This window comes from Thunnus albacares, chromosome 9, assembly GCF_914725855.1.
Source record: "Thunnus albacares chromosome 9, fThuAlb1.1, whole genome shotgun sequence".
Lineage (NCBI taxonomy): Eukaryota > Metazoa > Chordata > Actinopteri > Scombriformes > Scombridae > Thunnus > Thunnus albacares.
Window position 1 is genome coordinate 33,447,812 of NC_058114.1, and position 20,439 is coordinate 33,468,250.

General features: G+C 39.9%; 2 protein-coding genes across 10 annotated transcripts in view; one reads left to right on the top strand and one right to left on the bottom strand.

Moving 5' to 3' along the window:
• Positions 1–8,606, top strand: part of szt2 (SZT2 subunit of KICSTOR complex) — a 112,395-nt gene extending 103,789 nt beyond the window's left edge. For all 9 annotated transcript variants that reach the window (XM_044361657.1, XM_044361659.1, XM_044361656.1 and 6 more), the window contains 4 exons: positions 1,673–2,198; positions 3,049–3,159; positions 4,291–4,359; positions 4,451–8,606. In XM_044361657.1, the coding sequence (XP_044217592.1) occupies positions 1,673–2,198; positions 3,049–3,159; positions 4,291–4,359; positions 4,451–4,594 (850 nt within the window). In that variant the 3' untranslated portion in view covers positions 4,595–8,606. The remainder of the gene's footprint in view (positions 1–1,672; positions 2,199–3,048; positions 3,160–4,290; positions 4,360–4,450) is intronic.
• A 936-nt stretch (positions 8,607–9,542) lies between these two features.
• On the bottom strand, positions 9,543–18,823 carry hyi (hydroxypyruvate isomerase). Its single transcript, XM_044361665.1, has 8 exons — positions 18,361–18,823; positions 18,013–18,124; positions 16,671–16,785; positions 14,332–14,410; positions 13,188–13,237; positions 13,037–13,106; positions 9,904–10,038; positions 9,543–9,821 (listed from the first exon to the last, which is right to left on the bottom strand). The coding sequence occupies exons 1-8, from the start codon at positions 18,557–18,559 to the stop codon at positions 9,766–9,768; spliced, it is 816 nt and encodes a 271-aa protein (XP_044217600.1). The 5' UTR covers positions 18,560–18,823; the 3' UTR covers positions 9,543–9,765.
• Between the last annotated feature and the right edge of the window lie 1,616 nt (positions 18,824–20,439).

Genomic DNA, 20,439 nt, shown 5'->3' on the forward strand with positions numbered 1-20,439 from the left:
AGGATTTTAAATTATATTCTGGATTTTACTGGAAGCCAATGCAGCAAAGCTAAAATGGGAGATATATGATCTCTTTTTCTAGTTTTTGTCAGTACACATGCAGCTGCATTCTGGACCAGCTGGAGAGTCTTTAGAGACTTGTTAGGGGAGCCTGATAATAAGAAATTGTAATAATCCAGCCTGGAAGTAACAAATGCGAGGACTAGTTTTCCTGCATCTTTTTGAGACAGGATGTGCCTGTTTTTTGCAATGTAACGCAAGTGAAAAAAGGCAGCACTTGAAATTTGTTTTATGTGGGAGTTGAAGGACATGTCCTGATCAAAAATAAACCAGATTCCTTAGGGTGGTGCAGGAGGCCAGGGTAATGTCATCTAGAGTAGCTATATCATTAGATCATGTGTTTCTAAGGTGTTTAGGGCCAAACAGTGAGTGGGTTCAATTACACTCTGAGAAATTCCGGGAATGACTCTTTAGTTCTGTTTTTATAATCATTTACTGTGTATTTTTCAAATTGTCAGCACCCAGTTGTTTTGCTCAGCGCTGAAAAAATGAGTTGATTAGTCCATTTGTTAATTGACAGAAAATTAAGACACATAATAAGCAAGATGTCAAAGATTTGCTGGTTCCAGCTTCTCACTTGTGATTACTTGGTGTTTTTCTCAGACCAAACAAGCAATTAGAATACATCACTGTAGATGGTTTTTTTCAAAACTTAGTTGGCTGAATGATCAATTAATTTAAATAAATACTGACTTGACAATGAAAATAATTATTAATAGCAGCGCCAGGTTTGTTGTTGATATTAATTCTGCTAAGTGATTGTGCTAAGTATATCTTTTTTATTTTATAATACAAAATAATATTAAAAATTAGCTGATATAATGTTCTTATCACATACATACTGTATAGATATCAGCATATTTTTCAGCCAATAAGTAACAAGAAACAGTGATACAGAAATACCAAAGATATGTTAAATGTAAGTGAGTTTTTCCATGAATATACAAGATCGATATCGACCAATGTATTGCCATCGCATTTTTTAAGACGCTTAAATATTGTTGAAACAATCAGTATAGACTTCAAAAATCCAATATTAGTCAGGATATATTCTACAATAATAAAAGTTTTAATTCATAAGAAATGAAACACATCTTTGTTCAGTTCAGTACACTCAGGGCCTTTCCTATAATAGACTTACCTGGTCTGGTGTGACCATTAGCTTATGGTGGCTAATGTTCGTAAACTTAAAATAGACATTGCTGTCTAAGTGACATCAGTCTGCTGCCTCTACTTCTGCCTCTGTTACACTACGTTTCAGCGTTTTATCACAAAAGTAAAATAAGAAATAAACACGCCAACCTCATCAAGAGACATCCTTGTTTCCTGCTTGTGGTCTCAATCATGCCAACTCATGATGTCACTATCAAGAAAAGTGGAGGGAAATTAAGTTCCATTGTTCTATAATGACCACCTGAGCCACAGTGACATAGTCTTGCTTTAAATGAATGCTTGATAGTTAGGATAGCCAGTCATGACTAATGAATTTTCATGTATTTATTTATCCTTCCTCTGTATCTGTCTGTACAAGGCCGGCCCATTAGTCGGTTTGGCTCTAATCCTGCAATTGAAATGAATGTTCTTCTAAACTCTCATATACCTGTATGTGTAGGTTACGCTTCTATGTGATCATGACCAGTCAGAGAGAGCTCTTCCCCCGCCTCACTGCAGACATGCGGCGTTTCAAGAAGCTTCCTCAGATCCACCGTGACCCCACTGAGCTGGGTGGCCGTCTCCCTCCAGATCGAGCGGAGGCCGGCGGGTCGCGCGGCACTGAGCAGGACCTCTGGGAGGAAACACCATCTGAAGCTGCAGCTGCTTCAGCCCCGAGCGACGGAAATGAGTTTTACCCTCTGGTGGGGGTGGCGGGGGGTGGAGCAGAGGCTCAGGGGCTGCTCTACCCCTCCCCTCTGTTCCCTCTGCTCAACAACGAGGTGGCGACAGCCCGCAGACAGATCCAGGTGAGCGTGGAGCAGGCCATGGGTCACTGCCGCAGGGATAACCTGTGGAGGAGGCTGTTCCATGGGGAGCACCTGGCCCTGGACAAGCTGAAGCTCACCAAGCTGTCGTTCAGCGAGCTGGAGGAGCTGCTGGAGGCTGTGCAGAGCCGCTCAGTGGGGGAGATCGACCCACAACTGGTAAGTCTCCCACTTTAACCCACCTGCCAAAATTAACCTTTGGGTGTACCTTTCAAGGCCTGGTCAATTGTTGGAGAATATTTAAAGAGTAATCGTGGTTTATTACAAAATGGGTCTTATTTTTGTATTTCTGGTCATCATTCCTGTTGGTTATAAAAACATTGTAGTCACCAAGTTTATCGCTCGGATCTGGGAACACAATGAGATCAGACAGGGCAAGAGGGGTAAAATTGACCAACACCCATAACAGTTTGCACACCCACATCCTGATTCAACTTTGACCTACTGTACTTGGCTTCAGAGGTGGGACTCACTCAAGTCACTAGTAAGTCTCAAGTCTTGAGCAAGTCAGGACCAATTCCCAAACTTTGTGTTTCAAGTCCTAAACAAGTCATTATCAGTCTCTCTGTTGGTCAGCACTGCCAGTTACAGTACATCTTTCCCTCCTGATGTGCCACATGATTGGCAGCTGCCTGATTGATTAAAAGTACATCCGTTGCACTCGCTGCACACATTTTAATAATATATCTTTTAATCTTGTGGCTTGTGGATGTTATCAAGTCATTCGAAGTCAAAAAGTCCAAGTAAGGTTACATTAAGTTAATGGTGTCACAATCAAAGTGGAGTTGCAAGTTTATCAAGTTGAGATTGAAGTTAGATTTGTGAATCAAGTCCTCACCTCGCAGTTCAAACATGTAGAAAACACAAGTGAATAAAGGAAAGGGCTGCAAAACAAATGTTTCTTTTATATATTGTTGAGCTGTAACTGAACTACAGGCAGGTTGTTTTCAGTGTTGGTTTCTAATAAATAGAATACAGGTTGTTGTAATGGCACTGTGGTGTATTGCAGGATTGTTTCCTGACCATGAGTCCAGCCTGGTACCAGAGTCTGATCAAAGTCCTGCTGAACCGCTTCCCTCAGAGCTGCAGACACTTTGATGACAATGGAATCCAGTATCTTGTGAGAAAATGTTTTTATTTCCATTCTCTTTTCAAATGAACCCTGGATGAGCTAGTGCTAGAGCTAACCCTGGTCAAAGGTGATGTGTTAATAGTGCTTTCTGGTATTCATGGGGTAGAGACTGCACCAAGAAGAGAGGGAAGAGTTATTTAACTGTAAGAACATAGTCTGTTTAAAACTGAGAGCTCAGTGTTTCAATGGAAGGACTCTAGAGGGATTATTTTTTATCATGAAGGGGATTATTATGGAATTCTTTGCAGTTTATAAGACTCTTCATTCAATATGTAAATGAGAAAGCTGGAGATTAAAAGAATTTGCCAAATTTTTACAGATTGACAAACTGATGACCACAGTCTGAACTCACTTCTTGCAGTCATCCATTTTCTTGTCTTTGCAATTAGTTTCAGTCAACTAAAAGTTATGTTTATATGTGTAACTGTGCAGTGAATGTTTGCTACATCAGTTTGGGATTCACCCACTGGACTGTCAACAAAAGTTTTCTGAATACACTACAACCCTGATTTAATAGCTTTGTCTAGAGACTTTTCATCACGACCACTGAGACACATGGGTACTGTAGTATTTTGTGCCACTCAACATACCAAAGTACTTCAAAAAGTACATCACTACACTACTGTGTTTTAGAACTCTGGATGTACTTTCCTTCAGGAAGCCATTGGTTTCCATTCATTTCCATAAAATCTGAAATCTATTAACACACTTGAAACTTGCTTGAGTTGTGTAATCCATCACAATTAACTTCAAGTGTTCAGTGCTGTTCAGTGCTGCAATGCTATTTCTGAGTATAAGTGACTCTAACAGTGTGGTTCATTGATGTGTTTTCAATCATTTTTGGACAACAATGGAGCTCTATGGCACAGAGGAATAAGATATATCAGACTTTGATTTTTTCAGGAGACACCCTTATTTCTGAGTTAGTGAATATTGTGATTCACAGCAGCTTTGCCCATTTTGCTACTTTTCGGTCTGTACTTAGTGTCTGTATTTTAACATTTTCACATGTGGAAAAAAAACAATGTGCAAGCATTCAGTCTTTCAGCTTATGTAAAACATGGTACAGAAAATCAAAAGGCTTTGAAAAATGTCCAATACTGCATCATCTTGTTTCAGGCTGTTTTGAACCAGAAGTTCACGGACTGCTTTGTTTTGGTCTTTCTGGATACCCAAGCTGGAAAAACAGTGAGTCATTAAACAGGCATGATATACGTATTATTATATCATTATTGTTATGCAGACATCTCAGCAATGTTTTCTTTACATTTTCCTCCAGAGCCTAAAGGTTGTGTTTCGGGAGCCACTGCCATCACAGCCTCAGGCCAGCAGCAGTCCTCCTCCCCAGCTGGTGTCCATGTACCATCACCTGGAGTCTGTCATCAACACAGCCTGCTATAACCTCTGGACAGGACTGTTATAGAGCTGAGCACTGTCAGTGTCAGTGCTGGACTGACCTCCAGCTCATATCCATGTGATTATGAGCGATTTGAGAAAAGATGTTTGCCAGTATGCTGTCATTAAGCTTCCCCACAGCCACACCACTGACCTCTGACTGAGAGCACCATCGAGAACAGCATCATATTGGACAGTGATATTATTTATGCAATTCCCTTTTAGCACCCTGGACACACAAGGTAGGATTCCTCAATCATTTGTACCCGACCTGGAAAGACCTGAGACAGATCTGTCCATTAAAAGCAACAAAAAAAACAGACCCAAACTTGAAAAGACCAGCTTGACATGACTGAACATCTCAAAGGAAATGTTACCCAATGCAGTTCAAAAATCAAAAAAAAAATTAAATGAAAGGTTTATATATCACCATTTGCTGATGCTCCCAGTTTTTTTAAGATAATGTAGAGATCTTGCATCCGTTTAAGAGCTTTTAACAGGTTCACTTTCATTGGTGGGTTTACTTCAGCATTACAGAGGTCTGATATTTCTGTCTTGAAATAGTGCAGCTTTTACATAACATTCAGAAATGTGTAAAAATCCTTTTAGTGAAGTTCACTAATGTTAGTGTCTTCAGCAACATAACACTCATAACATGTGTCCAAACAGAACATGATGAAATTTTAGATGTGGCATAATTGCATTGAAAGTCAAGGGAAAGACGTGAGTAGGCATAAACCATGGATGTATTTAAGAGAACTGGATACTGTGTTACAAGATGGTAAGTAAGTAAAGTTTATTTAATATAGCACCTTTCACAGAGCAAGGTCACAAGGTGCTTTACAAGAGTAAAATTGTTAAAAAATAAGACCATAAAAATAGTAAAAAGAAACAAACAATAAAACATAGGCAACAGACCTTAAAAATACACAGTTGCAAACACAAGACAGTACAAGGTGAGACAAAGGCCAGTTTGAATAAATGAGTCTTCAGCTGTTTTTCAAGGCATCAGAGACTGCAGATCGTATGTCTATGGGAAGAGTGTTCCACAGTGCCAGAGCCACCACTTCAAAGACACCAACACCTTTTGTTTTCAGTCAAGAGCGAGGAACAACCAGTAAGCCCTGGTCAGAAGACCGAAGTGACCAAATGGTGATATAAGGATGGAGCAGATCACAGATGTACAAGGGTGCCTGACCATATAGGGCTCTATATGTGAAAACAAGAACCATAAAATGAATCCTAAACATGATGGGAAGCCAAAGGGAATTGCAGCAGTCTACCCAGGATGATTTAAAAGAGTGAGTGATCATCTCTAGCTCAGGTTGTGATACAACAGACCTGAGTTTGGCAATGTTTCTTAAATGGAAGAGACATGTACGGGTCAACGATTTGATATGATGATCGAAGTACACAGCCTAATATATCTGTGAAATATAACACAGAGATAAGGCTGTACAGCTGAAGAAAGGCACCCAATACACTGAGCAACCTTGGAAGCTATGCTATATGAAGCAATGAAATGGACCTCAGTCTTATCTGCATTTATCAGTAAAAAATTGTTAGCCATCCAGTCCTTAATGGCAGTCAGACAATTGTACAAAACAGTCAGTTTGTCAGTCTCATCAAGCTTAAAAGAGAGATACAGCTGAATATCATCAGCGTAACAGTGATATGAGATACCTTTTATATTAGCTAATATTATGACCTAAGGGAAGCATATACAAAGTAAATAATATAGGACCTAAGATAGAACCCTGAGGCACACCACAGGAAAGAGCAGCGGTTTCAGACATGTAAGGACCAAGTGACAGAAAAACTATCTGAGAGACAGGAGGAGAACCAGTCCAGGGCGGTTCCAGAGACACCCACCCACTGCCTAAGCCTTTCAATGAAGATGCTGTGACCTACAGTATCAAAACCTGCACTATGATCCAGCAGCACCAAAACAGAGCATTCACCCACATCAGAAAACATCATCATATCATTGGAGACTCAGAGAAGAGCTGTTTCAGTGGAATGCTTCTGGTGGAAACCAGATTGGAATGATCTAAAATGTTGTGTGCAGTCAAGACAGCAGTGCAGTGTTTGGCAACAGCTTTCTCTGAAAATTTTTGCGATAAAAGGCAGCTTAGATGTAGGCCTAAAGTTTCTGGGGATGGATCAGTCCAAATGAAAAGACAGTTCCAGGCAAGGTTGTGATGTTGTTGCACCTGAGTAGTTCCTGCCACCACAAACTACCTCAGACCAAGATGGTTGCGTCTGGAGGTTGGTCTGATAAGATGTGGAGGTAAGAACTGGGGACTTGGATCTGGCTCACGTGCGAGCCCACTTGGCACCCCGCTGGACCTTAACCAGCACCGATGGAATGACAGCACGTGGTTCCACGGCTCCCACAGCAATAGTGATGCTTGACACCATCACATGAGATAGTCCATTCTCCACAGCTACCAGGCTCTCCACTCTGGCATCAGGTTTGGTACCAGCTCCAGCACTGGTCGCTGCTAGCCATGGTGGGTGGTGGCAGAGCCCTAGACCGTGACCCGCAACAGCCAGGAGGAGGGGGACAGAGCAGAGGTCTCCTCCTCTCCAAGACAACTGGACTTGGTGACTAAAACCCTTAAAAATCTGTGTTTCTCTGTTTGCAGACTGCGGATGACAAGAGTGTCAGCACTATGAGCAGTTCATGGTTAAAAGATAAAGATAAAAAACCACCAAGATCTAAAAAGTGTCATACAGGTGTGGCTTAAAATGGATAAAAAGTCACTTTCTGACAGAGCTTCTGGCGGGCAAACAGACGCTGACGCATGTGTGAATGAGAAAAGAATGAGACTGAATGAGATTTATTCAGCTCTCCGCTGTCTTATCATGAGCATAATGCTCCCCAGCTGATGGATCAATGTCCTGGAGAACTCTGACACATATCTGATGACCTGATGGACAAGGAAACATTTAGGTTTGAATCCAGTGAAGAAGCCGTCAGCAAGTCTGACTGATTCTGATTCTCCATGTTGAATTGCAACACAACTCATTAGCAGCCAACAATTAACACTTCAGGATTTTATGTAACATAACTGCACAAGTTTCATTCTCCACAGCTTGATAAATAGGTCTGAGTTATTATTGGATCTTGTGCCTTCTGATATCCTTTTGTTAGCTATTCATACCACATCAGTGTTTTTATGAGTGCGACAGCTGAGATGTCAGTCTGCAGAGTGGGAAGGCTTTTATGTTACATTGTCAAAAGTGTCAAACTCGCTACCCACTTGAACCCCACTGCCATATCTGGTGCCCTGAAGTGCCTTTCTTAGTTTGTTTTTCCTTTTTTTTAATTTAACTCCCAAGTCTGTGCAGTGATACTGTATGTGTTGTTGTTTCATCGCCTCTGCAAAGATCTATGGAAACACACACTCCTGATGTTATGCAGTGAAAGTGCCTGAGTCAGTTTGGGAAAATGTAACTAAAATTGCCTTTCATAAGAAAGAAAATGAGTCATATTAACTTTGATGATTTGCATAATGGCTTGCCACATGTCATCAGCGACAAGTGTTTCCAAAGCATGTTGAGGATGATGAGTTTGGCTTGTATTGTGTTCTGAAACAGTGTGGCTGGTAATCATAGCTTATTTTATATGAGGGCATAAAGGCCAGCCTGATACAGGAGTGTAACATCACCGTTAGAAACATACATTAAGGCTTGATATCCATTGAAATACCTTTATTAATGACACACTCAGCCTTAGATTTCTACACATTTTGACTGGAAGGAAACAAAAACGTGAATGTGGAGCTTCTTTGTGGATGTAAGGTGAAGAAATGTTGAGCAAAGCAGCATTCTGAGTCCTCCAAGAATTCATCCTGAATGTGAAACACTGGATATTCATCATGCAAAATGTGAAGTGTAAGAAGTTAGCCCTTAGCATTTTGACACTGTAATATAAACACTGCACTGACTCTTAACTGTATAATGTATATTATGTATATACAGGACACTTTATATAGTATGTGAAATGCTAAATAAACCAGTAGCATGAAAGACAATCTGACTCATTTTCTACATTAACACAGAGAAGAATTCAGTTCTCTGAAGATTTTAAAGGTGAACACAAACATAAACTCATTTTCAGATACAAATGACTGAATATTATTATCGATATATGATTTTAGACATTTTCTGCAAGTTAAGGAGAAATCAAGATCTTTTAGTGTAAATATCACAATTTAATTTTCACAGTTAACAGTTTTATGTATACATGATAAAATAGGCTACGTAGTAAAATAAAAACAGTATATTTCATATATTACCTAGTACAATATAATCTAATACATTTAACTATATTTAAATGTATTAGATGTGGTTGCATATGTATAATTTATATCTATGATGTAAACACTTGGAACAAGTTTGAGTCAGTTTCATAGATTATATAAAATGTATCTAATCACTGATTACTGAACTCTTGACCTCTGAAAAAACTGTGTTTTAAGAGTGTTTTGAATTTGCTTTGAGGGATTTGAGCAGGTTTTCTTTTATAAATATCAATATAAGCATTTATCAACTAAGATACTTCCCTTGGTATAAATTAGATAGATTAGATAGATTCTTTATTATCATTGTATTAATACACAATGAAATATAGTTTGGCAGCAATCCTCAGTGTAGCAGCTTGGATAAAACCAAATAATAATCATTGTTTATCATCTAAGATAAACAAATCAATCATTTGACTTTGTTCAAAGAACCAAGTCACCTGAATGACAATTAACAGGATGCCTTCAGCTGAATGAGCCTGAATGAGCCCAGGTTGACAATAATTGGAAGGGACACAATAACATGAACACCTGTACTGTAATCCAATCAACGGCCCTGCAAGAAGTCCTATGTGAGACTCTTAATATAACGTTTTTGTTGATTCAACTCTTGTCACTGAAATGTTGACTGCACTTAAGATGCACCAGACATTCTGCTCCTTAAGATAAAATGTATATTATTTTATTTTTTTATTTCATACCAACAACATCAAGCATGAAATAAGCTTAAAAATACATGAAAAAAGCTCAATTTTCAAACTTGTGCACAGGTTAAACAATTTTGACAAATACATCTGCTTATGTCACTTTGGAAGAAAATGTAAGGCCACTGGAATCTTTCCAAGTCCAAGGAAAGAGAAAAAAACTTCACAGAAGTGTAGACTGATCTTCACTTGCTGTGTGTCCAGTAATTTTTAAGCCAGCCAAGACTCTCATTTGTGGCTCCTAGAGCAAACAGGGGAGGATTATTAATATGTATTTTTTCCAAACAGGTCCCGTTGTTAATGGACAGAAAAAGACCACTCACCTAGTGGCTTGTATTCACAGCCAATGTGTCCCTGGTAGCTGAGCTTCTCCAGAGTGTCGAACAGGTAGCTGTAGTTGATCTCTCCTTCACTGTCAGGCTCGTTCCTGCCTGGAACCTGAGCAATCTGAACATGACCTGAGAGAGACCACAACACTCCACCTCAAACTGATGCCCGCTGCTATTTTTCCATTTTTATTAGGAGCCTTGACTGAGCATGCTGTTCAGTCAACACCCTGCCTCACATCATTATAGGTCCACACATTAATATCCCACACAATCTGAGACACACAATCTGGTTCCACCAAATCCTGGATGACTTCCATAACTAAATGTACGGTATTTAGTTCAGTCCCAATTTATGTGTGAGACATTCACATGAAACCAAGCAGATTGTTTCTATTGCTTCTTGCAAACTAAATATGGATTTGTTTTAAGGAAGAAATAAATTAAGCAACTCAACTACTCAGAGAAACAAGGTTATTTCAGTAATCAGAGAAGGTGTTCTCATGCACTGTAGTAACCTGGTTACTGTAGACAGGCAGACAGATAGAGACAAGTTCTTCTTCACAGCGCAGAAGAGTCTGATTTTAACAAATACTGAAATGTTCAGGAGTGGAAATTTGCATACGTTTTAGTCAGACTTTAGTCAGATTCTGGATGGGATTATTTTAAATACAGGGATGCATTGCTCCATGCAATGATCTCTCCTTTCATCCAACCGTTCTGCTGTTACTTTTTCTATCTGCGGTCTTCTGTCCTGCACATGCATACTTGTAAAAGGATTACAAACCTGGTTACATGTATACATGACAGAGGAATCTGTGTTCTGCAGGAGAAATCTACCTGAGGAAATCAAGTTGCTCTAATCCCCTACCCCGATTACAGAACCTAGGGGCCTGTGCCATGAAGCGAGATTAGTGGGTTAGTCGGCTCTCTTTGGGCTTAACTCAGGTTATCTGATATCACAAAGCTGGTGACACTTATAATGGGGATAAATTGCCATGGCAACCTATGCTGAACAGCTAAACTGCTCCGGGGCACGTTAACTTCAGAGGACTGGATCAAAACCTGCCAACACCCCAACCACTGACCAATCAGATCACTAGAAAGAGTCATCATTCAGGATGACCTTACATGGACAAAAGTCCAGAGTTTACAATAATGTGACAAGTAATAAAGAGCAATATAGCCTACTGTATATTAAAAAAGTTAAAAAAAAAAATAAAAAAAGTAACACCTACATTATTATTACAGATAGACTGTAGGATTAGCATGCTAGGCTGACAGTCCATCAGCTGTGTGACTTTATATCCGTGCCGTGACGTCTTTCAGAGCACACAAACACAGTAAACACACCCATCACCTGCCCAGCACAGTGCTGTTAAACCAGAGACACTGCAGCCACATCTTATTTTTAAACAGTCTGTGGGCTACGCACGGAACGGCTATGCTAACGATGCTAACAAGGTGCTAGCCGCCGTGCAGGCTGGTAAAATGGATCCGTCATGCCTCTTTGTATCGGCGCTCCTGTCAGTGTCGGAGCCTCTGTGTGAGACGCTTGGGTCGGTAAATGTGTTTTTAAAACTTATTTTATTATTACTCTGCTTACTTAATTTATTGTTACTTTTTTATTATAGAGAAATTATGAACTCATTGATCTAACGTGAATAACGTGAATAAGATGAAGCAACTAGTTCAGTCCCCAACCCCACTATGTGTGTTAACCTGCAGCCCGACATGCTTAACTGGTTAACTGCTTAACTGTTACCTACTGTAACCAATTAACAGCTAACTGTTGACGTCCCTATTTATGACACTAAACACATAATGAAGATTTTAGCTGCATTTTAATTGTGCAAAGTTTATTTATCTCCAGAGTGACAGATGACAGTGTGGATGATTTTACGCTCTGATTCCATCACTGCAGCTCAGAATAACATGAGACAACTGTGTGATGATAAGTGGAAATAAAAACAAAAGATTGTCTTTTATTAGAAAAATAATCCACAAACTGTTAATTGGCTCCATGATTATAAATATAACATTTGGGTCAGATAGACCTCATCAGTCATTAACTACTTGCTTCAGTAGCAGAAACAGTCTGGCGTTACTTTTAAGGTGTTTTTTATGTGTATCACATATTTAGAAATGTTCATCCAACTAAAAACAAACAAAAAAAAATCTCACTCTGTAATTAAGTCATATATAATAATTCCTACATGTATTTTAAGACTTAGCTTACTTTTACTATTTGGAAATGATTTCTAGTGTTTCTACATCTTCTTACTCTGTTGTATGATTATATTGTTTACATTTCACTTTGTTGAATATCACTTTTTGCTGTCACTAAAACAGAATTTTCCTACAGGTATTATATGAAGTACTTCATTCATGGTTCTGATGATGTTGCTCGTAATTAACAACCCCGCCTTTTTCACATGAACATGCTTGTGGCTGGAAAACCAAGAGTTGACTGAGCTGCTTGATACCCAGCTTTGTGATACCAGTTATCCTGGAGGCTCAGTGAAGCAGGTAACCCAAAGAAAGCCAGACTAAGTTGAACTTGCTTCTTGATAAAGACCATTCTTTCTTACATTTTTGAAACATAAAAGGCAAAAAGCAAAAATATATTGATCACTTCTAGAAATGAAATAGAACACAAGAAGAATTTGTCTCATCCGTGGTTTGCATTGGTCCTCTGTGAGATCTGCACACATTCAGTTTTCATCCTTTCTGTTTCTGACAAGCTGTGGAACAGCACGAGACTAATGACTTTGTTGTAATTTTCCAGTCTGTATTCACTCTTGCTTTGGTGAAAAAAGTCTGAAAATACATTTGTCTGTTTCCATGAAGTGACTCATTCGTAGAATTTCCAGATTTTCTCTCAGAGTACCAGGATATTCCACTCAGTGTTGTGGGATGTTTGAAAGTGTTAGGTGCCCAGTACAACCACAGGCCTCTACTGAGAGTCAGTGAGGCTGATGGAGCTCAGTGTCTGGCTCAAAGGCACACAGGCAGTTGTGAACGACATTCTGTATTCAGTCGTAAAAAAATTCACTGTTTCTACTGGGCGGGTTTTGTCAGTCCATTCATCCAGTCATAAATGGAGAATCATATCTCAGATCTTACTCACCAATCAGTGGGAAATACTTGTGGATGTTTTGTGTCAGGTTCCCATCCATTATTTGCCAGTGAAAGACGTCCTGAAACAGTTCACATGTCTGTTAACGCATCATGTTGCTCTGTCAATTTTCAAGTAAACACAAACTTTCTGAAGCACCCACCATCTGCAGTTTGATGTTTGGCTTTCCAACCTTCTCCAGTATTGCAGCCGCTACACATGAAAAAACACAAACAGCTGAGAAACAACTCACACAACACACAGACAGACTGCTCTCTAGATAAAACACTATCCACTCCCATGACGTCATAGCATGTGTTCTTATATAATAACTTTTTATCATTTTAATTTGATTTATTAACACATTAATTTGAAAAATACTGATTCTCTGAATATATGACATGCATGCATTATTGGTAAAATTCTTTCAGAGCTTCAAGACAATCTCATCCACACTTCTAGCTTTTCAATAGTTGGGATTGTTAAATTGGCACTCAGCAAGATTTTATGTAAGAAACCTGCCGTCTTAACCATAGTTGCAACGATTAGTTGATTTATCAGTCAAAAAACTTAATCAGCAACAATATTGATCCTGGATTCTTAATTTGGGGCATCTTTTAATCAAAGATGCCAAAGATTTGATGGTTCCAGGTTCTCATAATGTGAGAATTTTCTACATTTCTTTCTCTTAAATTATACTATTAATATAGTGAATTAAATATTTTGGGGTTTTGGACAGTTTGTTGGACAAAGCAACACATTTAATGACATCACCTTGTGCTCTAGGATATTGTGATGAGCATTTTTCATTGTTTTCTAATGTTTTACAGACCAAACAACTGATTAATAGAAAAAATAAAATCTTCAGATTAATCAATAATGAAGGTAATTGTTTGTTGCTGCCCTAGTCTTAACATCATGAATCACAGGTTGGTTCTACAACAGAGCAGGGTGTCACATCCATACTGTTACAGAGATACAGCAGATTGAAGTCATGTGTTGGTATATAGCATGAAGAAAAGTCCAAACTCTAAAACTGACGCATGAAATCCAAACTGTCTAAACAGCAGTGAGTGAAGCTCAGTCCAAACACCACGCAGCAGTGTTTACTGATGTAACCTGACATTTGACACCTCAAACTGTGTAGGTGAAAGGTAACTGTGCACTTTCCATCCTTATCAAACACTGGCTGCATGTGCACTAAACCACTGCCACATCAATAATAGATCATAAAAGACAGAGTGTTTAAATACTTGTAAAGGAGTGTCAGTAGCGAAGCATCAGCTCAGCGGCACTCTGTGTCTTACCCTGATGAGGTGAGTCCAGAAAATATGTGGGATCTGTGATCCTCGTGTTGATTGGTTCGATCAAACCAGTGATTCCTTCCTGTGGGGAACAGTGACAACATCATAAAAAAGATCATGATTACATTAGAAAGACTTTTTGAACAGAATTGGTGCTGGATTACTTTGACACATCAAGGTTAAACTGATCTAATCGGAGACACATTATACATACAGGGCAACTACATGTAACATGTAACACTACACTGCAGACAAATGTAATCATAAATGACTATTTTATTAACACATTGTACCCTTTTAAAAGATGCCTAAACAATCCCAGTGTTTATCTTTAAAGGAAGAGTCAAAACAACAACATGTTATTTAATTCTTACAATGTGACTGCTGCCACAACCCATGACTACAAACCAACAAGTACAACATGAAATGACACAGAATACATTTCCTTATTGCCATTTATGAGTTAAGTTTAGGGGAAAAACATACTTTCTGTTTGATACATGTATGGCACACACAAACCATGCTGCATTTTCAATAATCAGAGCTATAGATGGATGACGTGAACTAACGATGTGTCTTTGCTTTAATACATGGTTTTCTATTCACTAGGACTGCCCCCTAATAGTTGACCAACCATTAGTTGATGAGAAGAGTCTAAGTTGACTGAGTTTTCATTGGTCATTTAGTCACAGGGAAAAAAATTCCTCAAACTCCATTCAAGAGCTGCTCCTTGCCAAAATTAGGTCAAAACCTACTATACAGCCGGACCGTGTATGAAACGTTTGACTGATCTGGATAGGGCCCGTGCAATAGGGCAATTTCAAGCTGGTGTTCCGCAAAAAAAGTTGTGGCATTATTTGGAGTGAGCCCTAGTACCATCTCCAAAGTGAAGGCCAAGTTCCATATAACGGGGGATGTCAGAAACAGGCCGCGAAGTGGGCGTCCCAAGAAGACGACACCCCAAGAAGACCGTTTCCTCACCCTGTCAGCACGTAGGTACCGTTACCGTAGGCTGTCTTCTACAGATTTGCAGTCAAGGTTTGCATGATGATATGGCCGACCGCTTTCTGCCCAGACAATCTGGAACAGACTGCACGCAGCCAATCTCTGGTCTCATAGGGCTGCCAGGAGGCCTGCCATGACTGCCCTTCACCGTCAGGCCCGTTTGCGCTGGTGTCAGCAACACATGCACTGGAACCTGAACATGTGGAGGAACGTTATTTTCAGCGAGTGTGAGTCCAGATTCTGCAACCAGTGGCAATCCCATATCTCCACAGTCTGGGACCGAACTCTATCCTCCAAGATGACAACGCTCGCCCCCACCGAGTGGGGTTTACCAGAGAGTACCTCCAGAATTTGGGAGCGGAGAGGATGGAATGGCCTTCCAGCAGTCCTGACCTCAACCCCATTGAACACTTGTGGGATCAGCTTGGGCGTGCTTTTCGTGCCAGAGCGACCAACACACCACGTTGGCTGACTTGTGACAAATGCTGGTTGAGAATGGGATTCCATCCCACAGCAGTGTGTGTGACCAGGCTGGTGACCAGCATGAGGAGGAGGTGCCAGGCTGTTGTGGCTGTGTATGGTTCTTCCACACGCTACTGAGGCTCCTGTTTGTTAAATGAATAAATTGTTAAATTGCCAATATGTCTTGTTTCTTCAAACTTCAATCATCCAATCTACCAAACACCAAACAAGAGTCAATGGCAGAATAAGCTGTTTGGCATTGGCAGAGAAGATTTGGCAAATTTTTCATGGGCACAACCCACATACTCAGCTCTGCTGCTCATCCCATAAAATGCATGTTCCTTACAAATGTGGCACCATTTAAAGGGGAAATAAACAGGCTTTACAACGGTATAAGATTTATTGCCAAGAGGCATTGTTACAACAAAGAAATAATCTACCAAACACAAATTTCCTTGTTTTTTGTGCTAAGTTTATATATGTCTGAAAATAAGGAAAAGTGTAATAGGTCCCCTTTAAACATATCTTAGAATATTGCAATGATTGCTTAATATGCACAAATGATTAATTCATGAGACCAATTAAATAATTTGAAAGCAGAATGATGCTCATGGATTCGTTTTTTCCCCTGACACTTTCCAGGCTCTGAACATACCTGCTTTCATATTTCTCATTCTACCCTTGTAAATATCAGTTTGAATCATATTTAAATCATCTCCATTCAGATTTATGTAGATTGTACTATTTTCTTTGCAGTATCTCAGTATATGTCTGCCTGTTGCTGTGACAAACCAGTTTCACTACATGTGAAACTACACTACCCATGTGCTGCTGAGTTGGTTGGAGTGGCATGTGGGTCAGAAAACATCACCTACCTTTGAGAGGATGCCAGCAGCATAGCTTAGGTTCTGCACAAAGATGGTCTCCATTTCCTTGGCAATGGCCGCTCTGTGTGAGCCCACAGGAATCCTACCAGCCATCAAGTGGATCCTGGTGATGGAATATGAAAAGGATGACACGTCATGTAACATAACATGTAACACACACAATTACATACAAATTCAACATATAGGGGCTTATAAACATCACTTTACTGAGGTACAGTATGCTTTCACTGGTATATACATTTTAATTTTAGCACAGTAATGTTTGTTTTGTTTTCTGAGTCTGTTTCTATGTGTGCATCATGGGGATTTTAATTTGCTGACCAGTACAACCATAGTCTTCTACTGGTCATCACTGTGAGGCTCTGCATTTCTGACCAACAATCTAAACCCACAGCTGAACTCTCATCCCCTGGAAATACATTTCACTTGACAAGCATGCACTAACAGCTTTACAGTGGCTGCTTTGGTAGACAATAAAGATCGCATCACTGCCACACATTTTAATGGGGGCTCAGTCTCTTCCCAAGCCTCTTCTTTTGTTACTATATTAATGGAGATAACATAACATGACATGTTCACCAGCTAGTCTCTAACTGTGTCTGTCTGCTGTTTGGTGCTGAGCAGGTAGTGTACAGTGGGTTCAACAGAGCTTTTTCATTGAACACTGCTGCCTGCTGCTACTGGAAACCAGGTTGATGAGAGCTGTGAGACTGAATCAAAAGTAAATTTGCAGGCCAAGAAAACAAAACAATGAGCTGAAATACACTAAAAAGCTCAGTAGAGCCGAGGAATACTGCAGAGCTGATGAGTTTTCTCTGTGGGTTGGTTGCTACGACTGACACCTTTCACATTAGTCATTTTATCTATTGATAATCTTTAAAAATAGCAATAATAGTAATACAGTTTTTACAGGTCTCTCTTAATAGTTGATCAGACAACTGCAGCATGTTAAGGTCGTTGTCGATAGTCAACAAGAAAGTGGACTTCATGAGGTTACTGTTCCAAGCATTCAGTTTCTATGCACCACATACCTGGAGCAAACTCCCACAAACTTTGTGTCTTCTCCGACTCTCTCATCCTGTGTTTCTTTTATACTTTGTCTTAATGTCTTTTTATGTGTTATGCAAAGCACTCTGAATTGCCTTGTTGTTTAAAGTTATAACTTGCCTTTAGTATGCACAGGTACATTTGTCAGACTCCGCACTTTAGCTTTTAGTGTGGGGAGTTAGAGGCCAGACAGTGAGAATGTTATCTGCTGCTATCTTTACTCTGTGTGTGTGTGTGTGTGTGTGTGTGTGTGTGTGTGTGTGGTTGTTTGCATGTGCCTCACCTTTTGCAGTCCAAAGCTTTTGCATACTTCAAAGCCAGTTCCAGACCCTGTTTGAACTCCGTCTGTCTTCCAGGAACTGCACCAAGACCAAGATCACCTGCCTTCAAATCTCCTGCAACACACACACACACACACACGCACGCACGCACGCACACGCACACATTACCATCACCATCCCCTAATAATTATCATTAACAGTTTTAATATTAGAGGTGTCTGGTTGAAACGAACAGCTGCTGACTGATCTGTCCTCATGCCAGTACAGACAGACAGGCTGGCAGGCAGGTAGACACACACAGACTGACAGACTGACAGACAGGCAGACACACAGGCGGACAGGTCACGTACCAGGCGGGGTATTGATGAGGACCACCTCCACTCCTGTAGCCTCCCGGACTTTCTGGAGCTCCTGCAGGTCCGAGTCATACAGCCAGGCGGCCTCCACAGCCTGAAAGCCGGCCGAGGCAGCCGCGTATATTCTCTGGCTGAAGTCTGGAAGCTCCGTGAACAGCCAGGAAATATTCGCACAGAACTTGAGCGGAGGCATTCTGGTTTGAGTCCTCTGTGTTGGACTTTGACCTGCTAACGTGAGTCTGTGGCTGTGCTGGAGACCTTCGTTAAGCTAGTTACAGTTAGCTAGCCCGAGCGGAAGACAGAACTGTGGATATAATGTTACCGTCACCAGAAAAAAACAGCACGTCTGTTCGGTTTTATGACAGAAAGAATGATAAAATATTATCAAAATAAATGTACAACCATATATATTCAACTGCTTTAGTAAAAAAGTTAAACAAGGGCAGCACACAACCAGTTCGTTCGTTAATTTATTTCATAGTGCTTTACAAAGCGTTTTATATTGAAAATATCAACAGAAGTACTGACCATAGTGGAGAGGATTTGTTATGGTCACATGACTGATGCATGCTTCCTGGTTCAGTAAACTGCAGTGATGGAAGAGGGACTCCCTATAAACTTCACTTGAACTAGTCGCTCCCCATAGACAATGAATGAGTGGATTTTGTCATCAGTCAGTTTGTGTACGGTGGGGCTGCATTAACATGTAGGGAAGAACGGGGTAACATGAGCTACTTTTTACATTGTATGATTTTACTGCAAAATTAAAGTGTATTTGTTTCAAATAATAGTTACTATATATACCTCAGGTTGTTGTGTACCCATGGAAATTAAAACAAGTTATCTAATTATCTATATCTAATTATTACTATCTTTCAAAATTTTGAAAAAAACTTAATTCATGCTGTAGATTGCATCCACTGATTGTCCTAACATTTTAATCAGGCAATTTTATTCTGAAGTGGCAGATAGAAGAACACAAAATATGCATTATGCACGCAAGTGATAAAATTATTAAAAACAGAAATTACATGACAAATGAACTTGTTGCTTCCTTGTCTCCAAAATCCACTACAACTCATCATTATCTGTGAAAGTTCAGTAACAACAGACAACATACAGTCATGAAGCAGAAAGCAGGTCAGCTAGGATCATTGGCATTGGAAGTAGGGGGGCCAAGGGCCAAAGAGGTTCTCTATGAATCACAGAAAACTTCCTGGGTCTTGTTTGTGTTCATGTCAGCTGTGAGTGTGGTGCCAAAGTTTTGGGTCCGTCCTGTAGGTCCTGTGGGCTGCCACTACTTCAGCCCTGCATGTTTTGAGCCGAGAGGCATATTTCTGCTGCTCAAAACTTGTATTTGTATTTTAATATAACAGAGTGGAACTTAACAGTGGGGGGGGGGGGGGGGGGGGGGGGGGGGGTATCGTGCTGCACATAACAATATACAATATATTGTATACAATACAATACATCCATGGCCTCTATACTATTATACAGGCCATGGATGTATTACAGGCAGTAAAGTTACTGTTTACAGTGAGCTGAACTGTTTCCAGTGTTCCAGGGTTTTCTCCACATTTCAGCATGCAGAAAATTCAGAAAAACAGAGATGAATTTTTTTTTCCATGAAAACTTTTCTCAGAATGTCTGAGATAATTATTACATTAATTCAGAGCAGGGCAATTTTTTTTTCTCTCAAGTGAATACATTACGCTTCCGTAATTTTGACATGAAGAACTGCAGACAGTGAATTCCATTGTCAAGAACACTGGCATCTACATTTTATTTACAGTTCAGTTTCTCTTATGTTACAGTATAATCATTGTGTTGTCACATGACATCCAGGTTCTTACTGATTATTTTTCCTTTACTCTTAACCCTCTGATGCACAACATATTCAAAAATGACCTGCATTCATTTTCAATATTATTTGACACATAGCTGATTGTTAATATCTTTCACATACACCATCAGTGTGGTGTATGTGAAAGATATTAGAATGATGTGACAATTTGTTCTTTTTAGTCAACGTCACATGTTGGAACTGTCTCCTAATGGACAACAGTTTATGCA